Here is a 24,394-nt window from a genome sequence, read left to right on the forward strand (position 1 = left end):
AACTGCCAAGCATTCAAACTCTTCTTCAGAGAGCACAACTCAATGGACATTGCTTGAATGTCAAACATAGCTCTAGCTTAACCATCTTTGAAGAATTCACACAAGGAAAACACTCACATGGTGGTCAGAAAAAGTGACACAAAATTATTCTTAAAGTTTCTCTTAAAAACTTTGGACTTGATTGTGACATAGGATATGCTAGGAAAGAGCTATCTATCAAGGCATACCTGCATCAAGGAAGGCACTGTGCTCTATAAACAAAGCAGAATGAAGTAGCCCAAAAGAAATGTGAGATGGGAAAATTTAAAGAATCAACCCTGAATGTTCACATAGATTGTTTGTGTTCGATCTGTGATGGAACTTTCTGAGCTCACATTGATTTTATCAGTCACAATTGGTCACAGTGCAACTTGATTGTAACATAATGATAAAATTTTGGTTCTCATGAATGAAGGACAGACACTATTACATATGTTTCAATGTGTATATTATAACATCATCTTCAGTTACAAAGCTTAGATTTGCAACTTCAAAATTCAGGAGGCAGCTTATTTTCCCCAAGGAACTTTGAAAATATTTACTTAGTATAACTTGGTATCTACTTGATGGTGCTTTGGTTTAGATCTTAAAGTTGCAAACACCTAAGCTATTTTATAGTCATTATTAATGAAATATGGTCCTATATTTTTCTCAAAAACATTTCTCTCTCCTTTTTTTTAACCTTACAAAATAGAATATTTTATCTAATGTAATTAAGCATAAACATTAAAGAGATTTTTGATGATGCAACACCCACAAATCAGATTAGATCTCTTTCACAAATCCTATATTGTCGCTAATACTTGATGGAAGGTTTTGCTCTACAATTCCTTAAAAGGGATTGCTCAAGAAGAATTTATGCTAGAGTAACTGGCATCCTGACTCTTTTCCAGTGTGCTGGTTCTATGACATACCTGGGGCCATGTAGGCAGTAGGCTAGAGAAAAGGCAGTTTTTTAGGTAGAGGTCAAAGATTAATAATGACCCATAATGACCCATAATGACCCATAAATTTCAAACTAGCCAGGCTTTGTTGATATTTACTGTATGCTTGGCAAGAATATGTGAAAGAAAGTAGCCCTTTAAAGATCCAGGAGAAGCAAGCTACAGCTATTATGGTTCTTTGATTTTTCTTATCTATTGGGGAATGGCTCTTATAAATTTTGATCAGTTTCTTGTATACATAGTGAATATGAGATATTTATCAAAGAAACTTGTTACAAAGACATCCCACTCTGACCATTATGTTTCTTTTCTCATTTTAACTGCATTCATTCTATCTCTATCCCTTGTTTGGTTATGAAATCTTCCTCTCTATAGATCTGAAAGATAATTTCCCCCACATTCATCTACTTTATGTCTATCCTTTTATTTTACACTAAAAAAGGAGCAAAATCCTCTTCTCCATCCCCACATCTTCACCCCAAAGGGGCAGCACCAAGTTCAGCTGCTATTGATCCTCCTAAGCCAGACATACAGGTGTTTGCCATAATCCTTGGCCAGTGAAATCAGTAAAATGCTTAAAAAAAAAAAAAAAAAAAAAAAGCTTCCTTAGCTCTGTCCTATGTGCTGTACTCTCTAGGGCTATGGGCATCAACTATCTGCTTGTTTTTCTCCTTATACTTCCTGGTTTGACCACCCAAGTCAAAATCTTTCCTTGTTTTAAAACTTGTAGGATTCCTTAAAAAACAATTTTACTCCGTTGTATTCAGTTAGCTGTTCTCCACATCTCTGGCTCCAAACTCTCCTTCTACAAAGCCACAGAGATGTATACTCCAGAGCATCTGAGAAAACTCAGTGATCTGTTTGTGAGTTACCAACAAACTGCTTCTAACCTAACTAAGCTTCTTACTTGCGTTGGTAGGGAGGCTCATTTCTTAATATTTGCCTCATTTCAGTTAAAAATGAAAGGGACTAGATTAGTCCTTACTGATTCTTCCCTATTTCTATACTTACCCTTCAGGGTCATGGGGACTTCTCCACTGAACTCGGCTGATCACAGTCAGTCAAGGTGGTTTGTTTAAGACCTCTCACCTAATATTACTGTTCTGTAAGAAATGACCAACAGGATGATTTCAGAAAGGCCTGGAGAGACTTACACGAACTGATGCTGAGTGAAATGAGCAGGACCAGGAGATCATTATATACTTCAACAACAATACTAGATGATGACCAGTTCTGATGGATCAGGCCATCCTCAGCAACGAGATCAACCAAATCATTTACAATGGAGCAGTAATGAACTGAACTAGCTATACCCAGAAAAAGAACTCTGGGAGATGACTAAAAACCATTACATTGAATTCCCAATCCCTATATTTATGCACACCTGCATTTTTGATTTCCTTCACAAGCTAATTGTACAATAATTCAGAGTCTGATTCTTTTTGTACAGCAAAATAATGTTTTGGTCATGTATACTTATTGTGTATCTAAGTTATATTTTAATATATTTAACATCTACTGGTCATCCTGCCATTTAGGGGAGGGGGTGGGTGGGGTAAGAGGTGAAAAATTGGAACAAGAGGTTTGGCAATTGTTAATGCTGTAAAGTTACCCATGTATATATCCTGTAAATAAAAGGCTATTAAATTAAAAAAAAAAAAAAGAAAATATTCTAAAAATTAAAAAATCCCCCTTTGATTAAAAAAAAAAAAAAAAAGACCTCTCACCTAGAGTCCCATGTTTGGGTGACAAATGTGTGTCCTGCTTTGTACAGCCCCCAAGTTGGGGTGACAAAACATATCATTGCTTTCTAGAGCCCCCATACCATGGTGATTAAAATATGCCTTCCTAGTGGAGAAGAGATGAAACAGGACTCTCAAGGATGGTAGAAAAATGGAGTCTGTTTATTTCAAGGACTTTCCCCTTTATATAATGTAACAAAAACAACACTGTACATGTGGGACTACATAAACAACTTGCTATTGTATGGGAGGCAAACCAGACATTGTTAGCAGGTTCCCTGTGGGCTGAAGGGTTTTATACCTTACCCACAGTTTTCCCACTGACTGTGACCCTCTACAAGTTTTATATACAGTTGCATACATATAAATAAACTCTTGTTCTATTCAGGTTCTTAACTTCTTATCTTCCTTAAAATTAGATTTCTCTCTGTCTGGAAGAGGTACATTCAGATCCCCTCATTATATTTTGCTGTCAATTTCTCTCTGAAATAATTAATTTTTCTTTATATATTTAGATTCTGTGCTATTTAATGTACATGTATCAATATTGTTTTGCTATTTTTTCTTTAAGCATAATGTAATTCCCTATTTGTGTTTTTAATGGTGGACTTAAATACTGTAGGTTTCTCTGGAATCATGATGGCTACTGAACTGTTTGAGTTCACTTGAAGCTTCATATAATGTACTCCAACCCCTGCTTTTAACTTTTTGTGAATATTTAAGTGCATTTCTTATAAATAATATATCATTGGAATCTGCTATCTAATTCATTCTGCTATCCTTTTACCATTTTATGAATGAGTTCACTTCATTGACATTAATTTTTCTCCTTAGTTCTGGACTTTTCATCAGAAATACTTGTAAATTCTTTATTTCATTAAAGGATCATTTTTACTCTTGTAGTATCAATTTTCTCAGAGAGGTTACTCTTAGTAAATCTCTATATTTTGTCTATTTAGAATATGATATGTTTTTCTTGTTTATGATGTTAGCTGCCAAGTCTTTTATGTTCTTGACTATGATTCCTTGGTACTTGAACTTTTCTTGGCTTACTTCAATGTGTACTACCTAAAGTATTTTTATTTTGACCTGAAAATTGTAGATTTTTACTGTGTTTTCACAGTTATCATTTGGGATTTCTTTAAGAAGGTTGTGATAAGACTAACATTCTCCAGCATTTTTCTGATGCAACTTTCTTTCTTATCAATCACAACATGGGAGACACTGTAGCTCCTCCTCCATCCCACCCTCAATGGAGTTTAGCTTTTCTTAAAAGGATAAAGCTAACCCCAGACTGAACTTTTTCCATGTAGCTTTCCAGTCAATTAAAAGCATAGAAATTTCCAGCTAAAGGCAGTCAGGGCCTTTCAGACTTGGGTGATTTCTGAAGACCATTTGAATCATTGAATCCTTCATTATATCTTTCCTGATGATCAGATACATTTCCATATGAAGATGAGGGGGTCTGTGTCTATAGAAGCTTAGTGCCACAGTATTCTTGTTATTTATCTTCGTTGTGTTAGGACAAAATAGACTTTTTTTGTTATTTGCTTCATGATGTTCAAATGCCTCATTTCATTGTAATATATTTCTTGAACTATGTGACTGCTGATACTAGAACTGCTTCCGCCAAAGCTAAATTCTTCCTATTTTCATATTACACTCTAGTTACAAGAAATTTGTGCTATTTTCATTTATGATTTATTGAAATAGAGTTGTTTTCTGTTTTGTCCATTCCAACATTTAGGCAGTTTAATTCTTTGGTAAGATTTACTACTGTATAATTGAAGTCATTGATTCTTCTTGTCATTTTTTTTCCTCCCTAGCTATTCTAGGCACCAGGATATTCTTTTCTTTAAGTTACTACTTGGATCTGTTATGGATTCACTCTTTTTTGGGGCTTATCTTCTAGGCTTCTCACAGTCCAACCTATGTTTTCTTTGCATTCAATGTTGTTTTCAATTCTATTCAGTGTTTATTCATATTTCCAGCTTCAGTTTCTAGATTCAGGACTTATGCTTGAGTTAAATAGTGCTCTTGTATTTCTCCCTGGGCCAGAGACCATCTAATTCAAAATTTGATGGCAAAAAATAGGCCCTACCTTTTGGCACAATTGTTTGGCTCTTTCTCTTGGATATTGGGTTGGGCCAGGACCCCTAAATACTGGATTAGGCCACTATTGCCTGTATTTTCTGGGTCAAATGTGGGCTTCTTGATCTAGCCCCATCTTCTATTATGAAATGGAGAACCCTGGGTTTCCTCTTCCTTGCTGGACATTGGCCTGGCCTTATCTCTTGGAGATGAGACCTCCTGGGTTGTCTCTTCATGGCTTGGTGCTAGACCAGGTCTGAGATACTTTGTATTTTTCTATTTACCATGTAATCTTTCTGTGCAACCCTTGACAGAACAGAGGAGCTTGATAGCTGATTATATTTGTTTATATTTTCATTATTCTTCTGGATGCATTTATTTTTTCTCCTCAATCTCTCTGAAGGTATTTGTAGGAGAAAAATGGACTTTTCTAAATCCTCATAAATTTCCTCATAATCTCTACTTTGTTTCTTTAATTTTTTTCTGATTTAAAATTGTAATCCTTTTCTTTTCAAATATGTTCCAATTTGTAGCCACCAGGTTGCCTAAAGGAGAATTGAAGTGGCTCAGGTCAGAAACAGAGCAGATCAAAACTCCCATATGATCAGTGTTGGACCAGCTGTACTTCTAGCCTGATAAAGGAAGGGAGACTCAGGCTGGTGGGGAGGGAAGTGGAGGTGTAGATACAACAGGAAAGGAAAATGGATAGCAAAAGAGTAGAAAGGAGGGGACCAGAGGGGAAAGAAAAGAAAGGAAAGGAATTAAATACAAACAGAACATTATATTTTCATCTATAAGTATGACTTATTGTATATGCCATATGTATATGACTATTTCTTTGAATATTTCTCCATTTGTAATTAATTAAAGGAAAAAAATCCCAAGTATGAGTCTAATAAGCTTAAACAATTACATTTTTAATTTTGTCAAAATATTTTGGCTCTTTATTCTGTATAGCCCTTCCAATTCTGAGCAACCCCCATTTAGGGTGGAGGATTATCATTAGTATCTTCAAGGTCTGTGTGGGCTGACAGCTTCCACAGAGGAATGTTATTTTGTTTTTATCTCTTGGAGCATTTGCTACTGGTTAATCTTTCTGATGGATATGTTAGGATATTGCAGCTCTACAATCCACCCTGGCCTATAATGGATCCAACACTTGCATGTAATTGAAGTATTCAGTTTTGTGTTATAAAAGACTCAGAATTTTTAATGTGAACTGTGGCCCATGCTTAGAAATTAGGCCATTTATAAAAATGCTTGCTGATCTACAAACAGCCCAGTTTCTGTTTGTGACTTTGAACGCCTAACAGACCATTTTCTTATTTGATTCTGAAAGCAATAGGGAGCCACTGGAATTAGTTAGTAGGGGGGGTGGGGGTACTGTGATGGTGGTACCATGACTGAACCTGAGTTTTAGGATTCACTTTAGTGGCTAAATAAAGTTAGATAGGAGTGGGGAGAGTCTTGGGGCAGACTTGAGAGACCTATCAGTACTGCTGTGAAGTAATGAAAACCCAGAGTGGTGGCTATATCAAAGGAGAGATGTGGTTGTGTTTGAGAAATGTTTAAAAGCTGTTGGCAACAGACTGGATATGGCAATTGAACATTAGTGAAGAATCAGGGATGATTCCTAGGTTGTGAGCCTAGGGGACTGGGATAATAGTGTTGCCCTTTTCAGTAATAGGGAAGATAGGATTTGGAGAAGATTTAGGGGAAAAAATAATGAGTTTGGTTTTGTATATGTTGTATATGTAGCTACTGAATCTTCATTTTGAAATGTCTACAGAGCATTTAGAGATGTGAGAATGAAAGGCAACAAAGAGAGTGGGTTATGAAAGGTTCATTTGAGAATCATTAGCATAGAGGTGTTAATTATATCACCAGGGGCTTAAGATCCTCAAATGATGTATTACAGAAGAAAAGAAGACACCCTAAAATCCTTTTATATTTAGAATTTCTGTTCTTGATGGGTATAGAGTAAAGAAAGGAAGAGGTTGTTAAATGGTTAGGAAGAAAACCAGGAGAGAGTGGTGTCCTGAAAATTGCTGGTGTCCAGAAAAAGAGAGTATCAAGAAGAGGGTGATTGACACTATCAAAAATTGCAGAGAGATTGAGGAGAATGAAGATTGAGAAAAGACTATTGGATTTAGCAATGAAGAGATCACTAATAGGTAACTTCAGAGAATGGAGAGTAAACATCTTTTCAAAGTATTTAATCACTAAGGACTGAAGAAACATTGGCTAATAGCAAGAAAGTGAATTTTGTTTTTTCATTTTTTCTTTTTTTCAGGATAAGGGAGAAATGGGCTTGTTTGTAGAAAAAAAATATCCTCTTATACTTGGATTAAATGATACCTCTGATATTTGTGCACTGACAGAATAAATACACTGGTTTGGGTTGAATAAGACGGTCAGCCTATTCTTTTTTAGATATCTCTTGTGCACTGATTCTCATGTCAATATTCTATGTGAAATTTATTAGCATGGAGATGATCCTTATCTACTTTGTTTACATAATTATGGTTTTTTCTTTAAATGCAGGGAAATGTATATCCATCTGTCTTCTGATACGTGCTATATTCTTTTTAGAAAAAATACTATGAAAATTAAAAATTTACTTTTTTTAATACTACCACTTTTCTTAACAATCCACCCTGCACCCCTCTTTTAAAACAATGTGATACAAAGAGAAACTTCAGTTAACAAAGACAAATCATTGCAATTCAGATAATGAAGATGTACCTTTTAATACAAGATTTATTCCCTGGTCTTTTGATACCTTTAGATTTTTACTTTACCTCCTTGAAAAGTTCTAACAGATTCTTTGTCTCTTCTAGAAAATATACTTTGGTCTTCTTAGAGCATTAAAATACGAACTAACCAGCCACAATGCAAATATTAAAACCAGGGGTATATTGAGAACTAGGCTTAGTATAAATAAGACATACATTTGAGAATGAGCGTTACCCATCACTATGTAATAATACTGGGCAATGACTTTTTTGTTTTGTTTTAGTTTCTTGAACCATAAGAATAATAATAAGCAAAATATGTGAAAACACTGTAATTATATAAACTTTTATAGATAAATATAAATGTATTTGTAACTATTTATAATTTGTAAACTATCTACCTCAGGATTTTCCCCTCCTTTTCCTCATAGAGGAAAGAAAGTCTTCTTATCCTTGTAGGGCAATTGGAAAGGAAAGTACAAGCTTTCAGTTTCATTTCTGTCCACATTCATCTTTGGATGAGAAGATTGGGGCCTGTTTTTAAAAGGATATTAAGGCCAGCTACGCCCAGAGAAAGAAGTCTGGGAGATGACTAAAAACCATTACATTGAATTCCCAATCCCTATATTTATGCCCACCTGCATTTTTGATTTCCTTCACAAGCTAATTGTACAATTTTTCAGAGTCTGATTCTTTTTGTACAGCAAAATAACGGTTTGGTCATGTATACTTAATTGTGTATTTAATTTATATTTTAATATATTTAACATCTACTGGTCATCCTGCCATCTGGGGGAGAGGGGTGGGGGGTAAGAGGTGAAAAATTGGAACAAGAGGTTTGGCAATTGTTAATGCTGTAAAGTTACCCATACATATAACCTGTAAATAAAAGGCTATTAAAATGATGTTAAAGAATTTTGCCAACTTTTTAATATCTATTCTGGTAATGTGAACTACCTAATAGGTTAGTCAAAAGAATGCCTGATTCACTTGTGTTACTTCTTATCAGTCTGTCATTGGACCACTGCATATAGGCCCACATGTCTGTCTTTCAGCCTGATTTTGCTGTTTTTAGAGGATATTAGTTTTGGTATCTCTCTTCCTCAAAATGGAACCTCAGGCAATAGAATTTGTCAAGTTAGTGATGGAGAAGGTCTGTATTCTCTTTCTCTCTTCTTAGATGTAGTAGGAAAAGTAAGGAAGAAAAGTTCTCCTCACTCTCTGGGAATGTGATAGATTCATTGAATCATGGGGGCGTCTGTCTTTGAAGATAAAAAGAAGCTTCCATTCCAGAACTCCACCCTTCAGTCCATAGTTACAGAAGAAAGTTGGTGGGAGGCCCAATTTAAGAAAAACAGCCTCAAAGGAAAAAAAAAAAAAGTTGAAACTTGAAAGGGAAAAAACAACTAGGGAAGTACTAAACCCTCTAGGAAGGAGCCTTAAATAAGTTCTTTACAGTAGACTGTGAATATGTGTCAAAAACAGAACATGTTTTTTTATTGTATATACATATATATTACATTATATATGTACCTAAACATATATAATTATATATAGGTACTTGTATGTATAAATACACCTATATGCAAGAAATATATATGTGCGTGTCCCCTTTATGTACAGTATGATTGTGTATATAATATAATGTGTGTATATAATATAATGTGTATATGTGTATAAAATATATACATATATGTGTATATAATATAAAAGAAAAAACAAAGTATTTCATTTTTACATATATAGGTATTTAAAAGCCTCAATTTAGGAAATTTGCTCTTTATGAGGATTTTTTAAAATGTATTTTTGATTTTTAAGTAGTAGGTTTACTTTAAAACAGTGGTGTTCCCTGAGGTGCTTGAGAAAGTCTTGTTCTACTTCTGCTGGTTTTACCTCAGGAGAAAAGAATGCTAAATTGTAGGGTGATGATGAAAGCTCTTTTCTAATCATTTTCTATGTTAATAGAAAATCAGACTTGACTTCATTGCCGTGGGCTGCTGAATCACTGTTTAAATCTGTGACCCCTTTGATGTTTGATTTGCACAAAAGTTGTAAGAGGCCTGGGAAGGAAGAAAGGGAGTATAAAGGGGTTTTTCTGACAGTATCATAGGAGCCAAGTTTTATTATTCTTATTCAGTTAAATCTTTTTGAGGGAAAGGATTGTGGCTTCTTTTGTTGTCACAGTTACTATGCCATCCCTACCACAAGCAGAGACAGAGGCATTCGATATTTGATGTGTATCTTCTTAATAATGAGAACAGACTAAAATGTTTCATTTGTTATTTGTTGTTATCATTAGCAGAGGCTAAATATAGTTAAATCCAAGTGGTGAAATGTAGCTATTTTATAAAGTAAAGAGCATCATTCATCACTGACTGAAAATGCGGTTGCACATATTAGAAGTATGGCTTTATAAAGTCCCAATTCCAGTAATGTGGTATTTTTGTTTTGTTTTGAATATTTATGAATCTGAAAACATTTTAAGTGAAATTATGCTTATCAGAAATTGTATGTGCTCTTTTAAAAAAAAAAGTAGCATAGAATTAATCAACTAAGCTCAATTTTCAATTTTTAGCTTTTAAAAGCATTTTCTGAGTTTGTAATACAAAGTGGATGAATTTAAGCATTCTATCAATATTGAGGGCAAATTCTCAACATGACTCCTTTCCTGTACAGCTAATAAAAGTTATGATGCAACCTCTTTGTGGGAAAAAGTATTATACAAAAAACAAGTTTTAAAAAGTCTATTAGAAATGTCTTAAGACCACAAAAGTATCACTGTGAGAATCATACCAGTCCTGCTCTGATGATGACAAAGGTCATGCCAATGAAATTTAAGATCAGGTGAGGACCACCATGGCACTAAAACTCAAATTCAAGTCTGATAACTACTTGCTCTAAGAAGACCAAAGTCACCAACCTGTCTGATTATAATTATTACTGCAGCTATCTGGTTATGAGTTTTTTTTCCTAATAGCAAAGAAAATCTACCAAATTGTAGAGAGATTTCAATATGTGAATTTATGTTGGTAACGAACATCTGTGCTGACAAAGTTCTGAAAAATTCAAAGTACCTAGTAGATTTACAATTCTCTTTATGATTTTAAAAATGTCAGATAGTTTTAACATACACTCAAATTCATACAATGATCTTATCTAAATAATACTTCCAATCATACTGTAATTGTAAATAACATTTCTGTTCACAAATCTATGTGATGATCCCCAAAGTTACAAATGGATTTCCATATAGTTCATAAGTGATTTACCCCACCTCCAATAAATAAAAAAAACCTACCAAATGTGAGGTTTCACATTCTAGTCCTTACTAGCGATAAGCTAACTTACTAGCTATTACCTAACCTTAGGTAAATAACTTCTCTGGATCTCAGTTTCTTCATGTATAAAAATGAATTATACTAGAAGATTTTTTCAGCTCTGAGATTAATTCTGTACTTGCATGCTCCTCTTGCTTGTATGTATTGTTACCCCAGAAATCATGATATTATTTATCCAACTGGCCTATGTCATTGAGGAGTTAAGCTTTTAGCATCACAGGTCCTTCACTGACCAAAAAAGTAGGCATAGAATCTTAGACATTTCCCATGGACTTACTTCTCTCTTGACAATCAGTTAAAAGAACATTAAGTTCCTACTTTGTGCCAGGCATCCTAGAGGGGCAAAAACCTTATGCCTGTCCTCAAAGTTTTCACATTTTTTGGGGGGGAAATCAATAAATAACTCTGTGTATACAAGATATATACAGAATAAAAGATAATCTCAGAGGGAAGGCACCAGCTTGGGATGAACTAAGAAAGGCCATCTGTAGAAAGTAGAATTTGAAATGAGTCTGGAAGGAAACCAGGGAATCTAAGAGAAAGTGAGATGGAGAGCATTCCAGGCATGAGGGACAACCAATGCAATGGCATGGAATCAAAAGATGGATTGCCATGTGTGAAGAATAGCTAGGATACCAGTGAGGCTGGACCACAGAATGCATGAAAGAGAAAAAAAGTGTGAGAAGACTGGAAAGATAGGGAGGAGCCAACAAGTGAAGGGCTTTAATGGTTAAACAAATTTTTTTATTATTATTTTAAACTGGAGATGACATACATTCACTGGAGATTATTAAGCAAAGAGATGACACAGTGAGACCTGTGCTTTAGAAAAATCCATTTAGTTTTATGAAGAAGTCTAATTGAGAAAGTGAGGTGTCATATAGGAAAGCCAAGTCAGGGTTTGCTTGTTTGTTTATTTTAACTATGAAGGAGACATGGATGTTCTTGTAAGCAACAGGGCAGGAGTTGAAGACAAAATAAAGATCAGAGAGTGAGAGTGATGTTCAGTCATTTTTAGTCATATATGACTCTTCATCTTGGGGTTTTCTTGTAATGTTCAGGCTAGCTCTCTGGAGGACATCAGGATCATCCTGATACCTTGGTCTTTAGGTGGAGAAGTGAAGAAGGCAGGAAAGCCACCACATGGCTGATCCAAGATGGAGTCTGGAGCCTGATGTCTTCTCTGTGGTTTAGAGCTGCTGCTGAGAGAGCATGGCTGAGAGAGAGGGTCCTCTGTATCAGTGACTCCCTTAACTACTCCAGTACAGTTATGTCACTACCTCACACAGAGCATGCCCAACCACACTTGTGCATGTGCCAACTTGTCAGGAGAGCCATTACAGGAGAGTATTACCTTAAGTATATGTACTTGACTAGAGTAAATACATCAATAGCTAGAGAATTATTATTTCATCAACTATACTGAGTCTTAAGTATACCTTTTCAGAGTTTCAATGCTCTACATCTCCTGCTTTCTTTTGTTTTAGAATACAGGTAGTCATGCCCTCTCTGACTGCTCAGGAAGGTGAGAGCCCCCAAAAGGAAGTAATCATGCCTTCCCTGACTTCTCAGGAAGGGAGATAAAAACACCAAAAGGGAAATGGAGAATCAAACCGGATATTGTTAGTGGGTTTCCTCTGGGCTGAACTTGAAACAGGAATACATAATCCCATTAGCATGGGAGATATTATACAAGTACGTAGTACTATAACACAGGCTAGTAGTGATGGCTCACGCCTATTGAGATCTTTTTACTCAATATTCGCTAACTGATCCTAATCCCAGCCCTGTTCAGAGAAATCTCTGGTAAATATAATATCAAATCTTACCTCTATTTTGAGGTCTCCAGAGTCCTCCAGCTGCTATCTCATATGGACACAGTTTGAGTACAATAGAGCACCCGAGAGTTTATGGCAAACAAACTTTGACTTTATTTACGTGTTTTACACCTTGCTCTATGACCTCCTGGAACTCTTAGTACCTCTCCCCAAGCCAAGTTCCAAGTGGCAAAAGAGACTATTAAAAAAAAGGGTGGATTCCTCCAGTCGATGATGAAGGTTACCTCCCGAATTTGAGGAGATCTCGGAGTGAGATTTTGGGATTCCCGTCATGGCTGGAGGTCTCACCCACAAAGAAAGATCCTAAGTACTCAACTCCAGTCACATTCGGGGATACCTATTCCATCTCAACTGTGCTTGCCTGACCTTTCCAAAGGACCCTTACACCCCCCATCACACACACACACACACACACACACACACACACACACACAGCTGGTACAGGCTCAGTGTGGTAACAAACATGAATTATACATGCAAGTAGTGATGTAACAAACAATATGAATCAACATGGTATTGTAAAAGATTTCCATAAGTCCTAGAAGGAGGGTATGTAAATAACAATCACATGTACACCTCCTTCAACAGCCAAAAGATAGTCCAAAATCAATTGATTATCCATTACTTCATGTTAAACTATCTGGTCCCTTTCATTCACTACTTTCTGGATCTCTCCACATCACCTGAAAATTATCTAAAGATAGTGGATCTGCTCACACTGGACACTGCCCTCCCAGTGCATTATAAAACCTGTCTGCCAGAGCCAGTGCATCTTTATCAAAAATGAGAAAATTAATAGTGAAAAGGGCTAAGTTTAGAAGTTCTTTAGGGTTACCTGTGGCTCCCCTTTTCTTTTGTTTTTGAAGGAATGTCTTGATGTCTCTCTTTCTCCTCTCTACTATTGCCTGTCCTTGAGGATTAAAAGGTATGCCAGTGGTGTGTAAAATCTGATATTGTGCACAAAAATATGCAAAATGTTTAGAAGTGTATGCAGGTCCATTGTCTATTTTTATTGCTTGTGGCATTCCCATATTTGCAAAAGCTTGAAGGAATTCAGTGATCACTGGGGCTGTCTCTGGTATTGCAAAAGTAAATCCTGAAAAGATGTCTTAGATAAAAGATGGATAAAAGACAGACAACCAAAAGATTTGTAGTGGGTCACATCCATTGCCAAATTTCATTGGATCTCAAACCATGAGGGTTCTTCCCTGGAGGGAGCATAGGAGCGTGGAAAAGAAGGCAAGCTGTACAGGTTTTTACTATGCTCCTAGCTTCCTCTCTTGTTATTCCAAATTGTAAATGTAAATCTCGAGCAGTCAGATGATATTTAGAATGAGATTCTTGGGCTTCCTGAAATAAAGGAGTATTGGCTAACACGGTTAGAAGGTGATCTCCCTTTGAATTTCCATAAAAAATAGGACCTGGAAGTCCACTATGAGAGTGGATATACAAGATATAAATTTTAACTGGATGTTTTCTCAGTTGCTCTTGAAGTTCCTTAAAGAGTTGATGTATATTAGAAGTTACAAGTTTTATTTGGGCTGTGGCAATTCTTTGTACCACACCTACTGAATAGGCCAAATCAGATATTATATTTACATCTCCTGGATAATAAATAAGAGCTAGCATGATTGTATACAATTCATTCTGCTGAGTAGACTGAAAAGGAGTTCTGACTACTTTTTTTATAGTTAAGTCACCAGAGTATACAACACAAATGTTATGTTTGGATGCATCTGTAAAGATAGTTGGTCCTTTAAGAGGAACTTTAGAAACCTTTTCTTCAAGAATCCATTGCCAATTATGTAATAGCTGGATTATCTTTAATGGAGATCGTTGTGTAAAATTTGGAGTTATGGTCAATAAAATTTGCTACTCTGGAATGGTTTCACAGCATTCATTAATTTGTGCATTGGTATAAAAGGTATATGTCTTGTCAGGTCTTATCCCAGATAATTGTACTACTCGTTTAATGGCCTTTAATAAAATTCTAGCCACAAGTACTGGGTAAGGAGTAAGTCTTTGTTCTGGTTGTTCTGGAAGGTTCACCCACTCTATCACACTGTCTCCTTGATGAAGGACTGCTGTGGGTGCCTCTTTTGTAGCAAAAATTGATTATTTCCAAAGGTTTCTGAGTTCTGCTCTTGAAGACCTCCCAATCTAAAAGGGGAAGGCAACATGAATATAATTAGATAAAAACAAGCTACATATAGGATAAACTGGAAATAATCAACAAAAGGAAAGTGCCAGAATCAAGGGGGATTGGGAAAGGGTTCCTATAAAAGGAAGTTGTTCATGAGTAGGATTCTTCCAGAGTTCCTTCAGTAACTGGAGGGGAAGAAAAGGAAGAAGAGCCCCAGTAAGACTTTTTTAGTCAGGGTAATTAAATGGGTCAACACATCAAAAGGCCAAGCCAGGAGATTGATGAGAGTCTTAAATACCTGTTCTGACTATAGTCCTCTTCTCCATTTGAAAGTTTGTCTCCATGATATCTCACAAGATCAACACCTGCTACAACATAGGTGTTGCGGACTAGGAATGAAATAAATTGGAGGCAGAAGGAAGAGGAAAGAGGTCAGACAATACAATGGCCTCTCAGTGGGGAGGTCAGAGAACAGCAATTGCCTCTCAGTCTCCTTGTATCATCCTCTCACAGAAGAAGATCTATTCTGCAGGTCTGGATTGGATCTCCAGCAGCCACTGTCAGGTGGCTTCTGTATGTCAACATTTTCTTGTCAGTGATACAGTGAAAAGGAGTGATACTTTTATCATTAGCCTCTCCAGCTCATATTACAGAGGAGGAAACTGAGGCAAACACATTTCTAAAGCCAGATTTGAATGCAGGAAGATGAGTCTTCCTGATTTTAAGCCTGACATTACCCAAGTGAGCTACTTAGTTGTGGAGGAACTGGCCTCAGCAAAGATGAAGCCCTCCTCTTAATGTAAGACTGATGTTAAGAAGATCATGGGAGACGATATGTGAACGAAGATAGAATGAGATCTCAATGAATGACTTCAATTTTTTTTTCTGGATAGTATGAGTCAATGTTTACTACTAAGAGAGTGACTTGTGAGGCCAGACAAATATAAATGGGAGGATCTAGTGAGAATTGTCTGATAGGCTTGGGATAGTAAATCAGTTAGGGAGGTGTAAAGATTGCTTTGCTGCAGCGAGGTTAAATTGAGATTATAAAAAATTGCAATGAACCCAAGCAATACGGTTTCATGATTTTTTCCAGGTCTGTTCAGCAGCATAGGAATAAAAATCCTGAGAGTAAATGTTAGGAGTAATCCAGTATTGAGGTTTGGCAAAGCATGATTGGCAATTAGATAAGAGGGCAGGGGATTCTAGAAAACTGAGTTTAGTAAAGAAGTGGTTCATCAAAAAATCCTTCACTTATTGAAACCTTTTCTCATAAGAGCATCTAAATAATTATAGGCTTAAAGCAGCAAGTGCTTGTTATAGCCCTTGCTGTATTTTTGGCCACATCAAAATCCATGTTGTTATTTAGCTAACATTTTAAACTTAAAAGATATCAGAGAAAAGATGCAGAAAGATCATTAGACCAAGTATTTTATTTGTTACTATTTTGGGAATAGATTAACTATGGTATTTGTAATATTCTTTCAGTGCTCCCCTCCTTAAACCTAATCCTAATCCTCCTTGCCATCATCTTTGAGCTCCAGAACTTCTGAGTTAAAATCCTTATTCTTGAGTTTATTTCTATGTCTTTTTACTTTGGAGCCCTGGAGTCTGGGTTGGGGCAGTTTACTTTTTGTCAGAGAGCAAACTTTTCTTTATGGAAGGATAAAAGACAATTCACCCCTTAGAGCTGCACAAATCCTTCCTAGGAAAGTGGTTCATACCTCTTTTAATAAAAGGCTACCTCAGGCTGAGAGCTTTTGATAGTATTTATTTTTCTTCTGTATATTTTTTTTAGAAAGAATTTATTGATATTCTTTGTTTTCACATCATTTTCACTTCTGAATATAGATTCCCCTCTTTTTCCCCCCCAGGAGCCTTCTCTTATAACAAAAAAAAAAAAAAAATAAATAAAAATAAAAAAGAAAGAAAAGGGAGAAAAAGCGGTTCAGCAAAAATTACCATTTCTCTGTGTGTTTGTAATACAGCCTTTCCCTGCTTTAGTGGAAAGTGTGTATAAATATGAAATATAAGAATGAGGATATCTATTATTTAAGTTACAATCAGTAAGACTCCTGCATGGACTTCAAGTTCTAGTTCATTTCCCATCAAACCAATTTAAAAAAAAAAAAGAAAAATAAAAAGCTTGTGTAGACACTCTTCCTGTCTGTTGCTTTGCAGAATCTTTAATGTGTCCTCTTTTGAGGTTGTAGTAAGCTTTGGCTTCAAAAGGAGAATAAGGTAGGAGGAGATTCCTTTTGTCCAACACTTTCTGAAGCAAAGGGAGTTTGTTACTACACTTCAAGGTGTTTAACAAAACCATTTGCATTTGAATACTGATCCCTTTGAGGGTCAGGCACGCAGGAAATGGGCTTCTAAATGATAGATAAATCTACCTTTCTACAATGAAGCTTCAAGTCAGGGCAACTGTGTTCTGGCCCCAAGGCTTAAGTCAAATCCCCTTCAGATCATAGTTAATGCTGCACCTGATTCTACAGCAGCTGCTGCTTTTGAAGTTTGAAGTTTCTCCTCCCCAAGAAGACTTGAAAGTTTGCAGTACTTTCAGTCTCTGTAGATACAACTAGAAAAACACAGGTTTTGAGATGAACCCAGGATTCCTGTTTGGGAATTCACCAACCAGTATTTAGCAGTCAATGAGCTGAACCATTTGTTGATGCTTTGCTTCATAACCATGCCTTAACTGGAAGAAAAGGTGACTGGCTCAAATGACAAAATGTTTGTGTGGAAATTTCCCCAGATGATACATTTGGTAATATTGTTTTTCCTTGAATGTATGAATACCTTATTTTATTTTATTTTTGCCAAGAGGTTTTTCAAGTCAGGAGAAGTAACAAAGAAAGCAGGGTATATGTGTGTGTGTGTGTGTGTGTGTGTGTGTGTGAGAGAGAGAGAGAGAGAGAGAGAGAGAGAGAGAGAGACAGAGACAGAGACAGAGACAGAGAGACAGAAGAGACAGAGAGAGGCGCAGAGAGACAGAAAGACACACAGAGAGGCAAAGAAAGAGAGAGATTTTCTTCAAGATCAATTTCAATAATGTTGTCCTTAAAAATGAAGACATTTAGGCTGGACCTTCTGCTTCACTAAATTGTCAAAATGATCTTTAGGGAAACCTGTTAATCTTGGTAATTACTGGAGAGTAGATATAGCAAATGATCCATCCTTTCCTGTGACCTAGACTGGAATGCCACTCACTAACTCTAGTGTCTTTCTTCAAAACACAAGTCAGCTCTTTTTATTTTTAACAGTAGAGTAACCTGAAACCTTACTGTAGCTACAAGAGTACTTCTATAAATTCCAAAGAAAGTGAAACTTTATGATTGTTGTGAAAATTAGGATATGATCACTGTGAAATTTCAGAGTATCTTCTAATTGGACCATTATAGACACTCAATTATCCTATACTGTATTAAAATTGAATAGGACCTTATTATGGCATAAGAAACATCTATATATGACAAGGGTAGGTGAGAGATGGGAGATTATAGGCCTTGGTTTGAAAACATTTTTAAAAAACTCATGTCGTGGCTATGTCAATAAAAGCACCTTTTCCTTGACTACAACTCTGTTAGAGGCTTGGGATATATTTAGAGTAGGAAGGGACCTTAGAGACCATCTAATACAATACCCTTCTTTTAGAGATGAAAAAATTAAATGGTTCATCAGTGTCACACAAATAATAACGGACAGAGCTAGGGTTTGAATTCACTTCTTCAGACTCTCTTGTTCTTTGTTCTTTCCTCTATACTCTGTTGCTTATTCTGAGTGGCAAGGGGGTGGAGTGAGATGCATCAATGAAAAAAATGTAGGTGTATTCCCTTGGCATAACAGGTGCCCCACAAAAGTTACACAGTGTACACCATTAATAATTGACGTAATTTGGAAAATAGAGGTTTTGGTGGTACCGTGCTTGCTATTCAAAGAGCTTGGCACTTGCCATTTCTGAAAAAAAGTATTTGTATCTTTAATATTCAGTGTGGCTTAAAAAGAATAATGTGGTTGTTTTATGAGAAGAACTCTCCACCCCAACACTGAATGGATGTGGTTAGATATTTAGATAATTTTCTGCCCTGTTTTAATAGTTGTGAATTTCAAAGAATATGGAATAGCTTAAGTGGAAAGAATGTTGAGGGGAGAATCATGTTTTTTGCTGCCATCTACAGATGTCAAAGAGGATTTCTATAAAGTTGCAGCAAAGAAAACAGGTCACCCTAGAGCAGAGATGAATGAAAATGTGTCCAAAATATTTTTAAAAATATATTTCAGAAATATATTCTGACAGTAATAACACTTTCAATGCAATATTAGAGTATCTTATTTTGTTTAATCTCCTGTCTAAAAATGTTATCTGTAGCAATCAGCAATATTGTCTTTTTAACGGTTCAAATTGTCAAGGTGAAAATTTTGGTTATCATGATGAATGGCTCAACACTGGAATACTGGAAGTATTGATCTCTAAGGTCAGGTCCATCTCTAATAACCTGTAAGTATGAAATATTTAAAAATAAGTCAAAGGGTTTTCTTTCAGGGATATTTTAGATTTCAGTACTGACTGTAAGAAGTGTGATTAAAAGTGAGTAGGAGAGAATTTTATGAGGATGGATGATAAACTAGGCAACCATTTAAGGTCCCTTCTATGACAGACCAGCTAGGGGAAAATGATTTAGAATAACATATACTGTAATAAGATGGTGCCTGAAGCAGTTTCTGCCCTCATGTTCCATTCTGTATATTTGTCAGACTTATAATGACACCTTGCAAACATCTTTTTTGTATTATTACTTAAAGGGTCAAATTTAGACAGGAATTACTGGAAAAGCGCTGGATGGAGAAAAAAGAAATGGCCATTAAGGAAACAAAGGAACAAGAAGAAAGAGAGAAGAGGCTAGAAGCCCTTAGAAAACAGGTAGTTTTTTTTTTAATTTGAGAATTTTAATATGCAATCAAGGATGTTTCTAAATACTATTGTAATCATTACTAAAGTTAATTTCAGGACATCTTCCTTTTGAAGAATTTGGACACATAGTAGAACCTAATGCCTAGTTCATATAGATCATCTCTTTCATTTGACAAATGTGAAAATTAGACAGCAGACAGGGGAAGTGAGAAGTACCTTGCTGAACATCACTCAGTGAATAGCAGAGTTTGGATTCCAACTTTCATTTTCTAATACTCTGTCCATTGTTCATTGAGACCACATTTATGTTGTTTGATATGGCCAGTTCCTGAGCATATTTAAACTTCATTCACAATTTTAGAAAGCTCCCTTAAGACCTCATTGTCTCCATGTTACCTCTAGTTGGTTAATACCTTGGTAATAATTGAGAGGAGTAAAATTTTGTCATACTAGCCCAGAGATTAAAACAGGTACAAAGAAGCTATTAGTCTGAGTTCACCTTTGCTTTGAGAAATCCTCACTTCAACAGAGCTTATAATGCCACATTTCTGTAGAATTTAGGATTGTGTAACTTAATACCTGGAGCAATAATTCATTTGTTACAGGTATTAAGGGTAGATAACAACAGTAAAAAGTGAAGGACTGGATTTCAGATTATGTAACCAGCAAAATGGAAGACTAGAACTTTTCTCCGACCCGTGATCTTCTAACCTTTTCAATACAGAAAATAAGTACCCCAAATAAAGGAAGATCACTTGTCTCCAGAATCTAGGACAATCAGAATCCAAAAAAATTTTTTTTAAAAAAATGCATGATATGATGCCTACCTTGAGCTTATTCAACACCTCTTTATCAATGCCTACTATGATTCCAACAGCAATGTTGAATTACCCAACACATATGCTCATAACAAAAATCAATTCCAATGAACTGATCCAGCCATTCTGGAGTGCAATTTCGAATTATGCCCAAAGGGCTATAAAACTATGCATACCCTTTGATCCAGAGGGGTCACTACTGAGTCTGAATCCCAAAGAGATCATAAAAGATGGAAAATGACTCATATGTCCCAAATTTTTTGTGGTGGAAAGAAATTGGAAATTGAGTGAATGCCCATCAATTGGGGAATGGCTGAATAAGTTATTCTATGTGAATGTAATGGAATATTAGTGTTCTAAAAGAAATGGTGAACAAGCTGATTTCAGAAAAGCCTAGAAAGATTTACATGAATTGATGTTGAGTGAAGTAAATAGAACCAGAAGAATATTGTACCCAGTAACAAGAAGATTATATGATAGTCAACTATGATAGATGTAGCTCTTCTCAGAAGTATAATTAAACTTAAGAGGGAAAATGCCATCCATATCCAGAGAAAGAACTATGGAAACTGAATCTGAATTGAAGCATATCATTTTCACTTTTTTGTTTGGTTGCTTTTTCTCTTTCATGATTTCCTCCGTTTGTTCTGATTTTTCTTTCACAACATGAATAATATGGAAATATGTTTAATATGATTGTACATGCATATAACATATCGTGGGGAAGGAGGAAATAAGGGAGAGAGGGAGAAAAAAGTTAGGACTCAAAATCTTACAAAAATTAACTTTGAAAATTTTCTTTACATGTGATTGGAAAAATAAAATACTATTGAGAAATAAAAAGAAACATTTTAGTGAATTAAAGAAAACATAACACAACTCCATATCCTAGTCCCCCATTTTCTCTTTTCAGTGTGGTCAGGATCCTAGATCTAGGTTGCAAAAATTTGATTGGAGTGAGACAGTCATTTAGTACTGTAGCAGCAGCTTTCTGTGCTACAAAAAATGTCTATGAAAAAACAATGAAACCCGAGGGAAAGTATCAAAACACATGTTTGGGCCTGACATAGAATTTAATTCCTTCTCAAAGCCCTTTCCCTGAGTCTTGAATATCCAAACTACCAAAATCAACCCATAACTTCCAGTGCCAGATGAGAAGACTGAGGAACAGAAAAGTGGGACAGGGTAGTAGGGCAGGACATTGGATATAGGGCACTGTGAGGCTCTTCATTAAACCTGAGGGAAAGAACCCCATGTTCAACTGAGACCATTTCTGCTTCCCAAAATGTTGATTGGTGCAGAGACTCAGACTGGTAAAAAATGAATCATATATAGTGGAATTAGGCTGAGATATACCCCTCAGAGAAACTATCAGCAAAGGGGAGGGAGTCAGGAAGTGAGCAATAGGAGAAAATAAGTGGGAGAAAGACTAACTTATCCAAAACTTCAGGAAGGAAAAAAAACCCTCAAAGATTGAACATAAGCAGATGAATCAATAGGGAAGACATGAACAACTGAAGAAAATATGGCTTCAATCTAGTAATAGAATTCAGGTATCTCTGAATAAATACTGCAAAACAAAGGAAAATGATGCAATTCTTGATGATACAGAGAACCCTGTGGAATTTGAGAACATAGAAGCACAATACAGTATTCCTGAGTTAAAAGAGAATTTATGTCCTGTACAACATAAATAAGTCACAAAAGAGAAAGACTTAAGTGTGCTGCAGTGGCAAGTCTTACTAAAAACACAAAAGAGAGAAAAATAGATTAGAGCTGCAAATATACAGAAGTGAAGGGTGATCTAGAAAAAAAGAGGTAAAAATAATAGTATTTTTAAAATATGGTCATTATCCAAGCAAAACATAATATCTTGAAGACAGGTTATAAAAAGGCAACCAAAGCATCACAGGTCTTCCAGAAGATCAAAACAAAACAAAATAAAGCAAAAACACCTGAACACTATACTGCAAGAAATAATAATAAAAAAAAAATCTGTGCAGAACTTCTGAGCTTAGAAATAGAAAAAAAAATTCATAGATTAAAATTCAAAGATTGCTAGCAAGGGGGAAAAACAACCCAAAATTGCAAATTCCAAGCCATGGTAGATGGATTCAATGATTTAATTAAAAAAAAAAAGACAATAAAGTTCTCCAAATAATCAAGATAAAGACTTTCAAATATAAAGGAAAGAAATGATATTCAATTTAACAAGTATTTATTAAAGACCTACATTTACATAAAGAAATGTGTACTAAAGGTTTAGAATATAAGTACAAAGCCAAAAACGATCTCTACCTTCTGTCAAGGAGTTTATACAGATTATTGTAATTCATTTATGAATTTTTGAAAACCAAAATTTGAATAAATCTCCAAGAAGTCATTTTCTTATTAGTCCTTTTTCTTGAGGTAAGAAGAATTAACTATTTAGTTTTAGTTTAACTGATTATGCTTTTTTTGCCCTCTAAGGGGAAAACATTTCTATTTCAATGATTATATAATAGCCTAAAAATCAATTCTGGGTTTCTAAAATTTGATTTTCATATCAAAATCTTAAAAGACTGTAACTATAATTTTGTCTTCTGTGAGCTCATTAAAAAAGAGGAATATTGTTGTCAGATTAATCATAAGTATTTACAGTTACACTATTAGAACTTTTAAATTCCATTAAAATATTTATTGAGCATTATTATATGCAGAGAATTATCCTAACTAATGAAATAAATTCAGAAGCAATAATTCAAAAGCACATTCATAATTTAGGTGGTCTCTATTTCATTATGCTATAATTTGGGGTTTTTTGTTTTGTTTTTGCTGATAGTCTTTCTATAAAAGTCCAAAAAGGTGCCATTTTTTTTCATATGGGTATAGGTTTGAACTATCTTATCCTAGAAACATGGGATTTAGAGCTAGCTAAAACATTATAGGGACAGTGTGGTAGAGGTAGAGCACTATTTTTGGAATCATAGTAATTAGGTTCATATCCTGTCTCTGATTCTTGACTGTGTGACCTTGAGCAAGTAATCATAATCTGGCTCAGCCTCAGTTTTCCTCATTTTTAAAGTGAGGGCATTGGACTGAATTATCTCTTTGGCATCTTGGTTTCTTCTGGCTCTAGGTTTATGATCCTTGAGAAGATCTTCTACTCATAGGTTCTTAGATATAGAGCTAGATGGATTCTCAGAAACATCTGGTCTCCTCTCTAGCTCTCTTCTTCCCTCCCTTCTTCTCCTCCCTCTCTCTTTCCCCCTCTCTTTCTTTCTTTTTCTCCCTCCTTCTCTCTCTCTGTCTCTTTCTATCTCTCTCTGTGTCTCTGTTTGTCTCTCTCTGATGAGGGAAGGACACAGTAGCTGTGATTTGTATACTCTGAAAACTATCTAATGATCTGGTATAATGGGAACTAGTCCATCCAGAATTTAATGTTATCCTTCAGTTTACCCAAACTTTCTTTGCTCTGAATTGATCTAAATGAGATTGTGCTCATGAGAGAGCTGTGTCAGCTGGTTTTCATAGTCACATTTTGCCAAATATGCAGAATATTGATGTTGAAATGAAACTTTGTGGTGCTTGTTAGATATTTGCAGGGACATAAAGATTAAGTTCAATTACTGTTGGCACTTCCCTTGGTTGATATTTCTTTATCTATTTTCCAATAACCTGGCATCAGAAAGAGAGCCAAGTTAATTTTTTAAGTATATGGTTTCATGATCCTGTTTTAGAGAGCCAAGTTAAATTTTTAAGTATATAGCTTCATGATACTGCTATTAGTTGCAGGCTTGAGATTTTTAACA

General features: G+C 35.5%; 1 protein-coding gene across 1 annotated transcript in view; it reads left to right on the top strand.

Moving 5' to 3' along the window:
- CCDC148 (coiled-coil domain containing 148) overlaps window positions 1–24,394 on the top strand; it is a 279,517-nt gene that overhangs the window by 250,370 nt on the left and 4,753 nt on the right. Inside the window, exon 13 of the mRNA XM_031960644.1 lies at window positions 19,677–19,794. Coding sequence (XP_031816504.1) covers window positions 19,677–19,794 — 118 coding nt within the window. The remainder of the gene's footprint in view (window positions 1–19,676; window positions 19,795–24,394) is intronic.

This window comes from Sarcophilus harrisii, chromosome 3 (assembly GCF_902635505.1).
Source record: "Sarcophilus harrisii chromosome 3, mSarHar1.11, whole genome shotgun sequence".
NCBI classification, from domain to species: domain Eukaryota; kingdom Metazoa; phylum Chordata; class Mammalia; order Dasyuromorphia; family Dasyuridae; genus Sarcophilus; species Sarcophilus harrisii.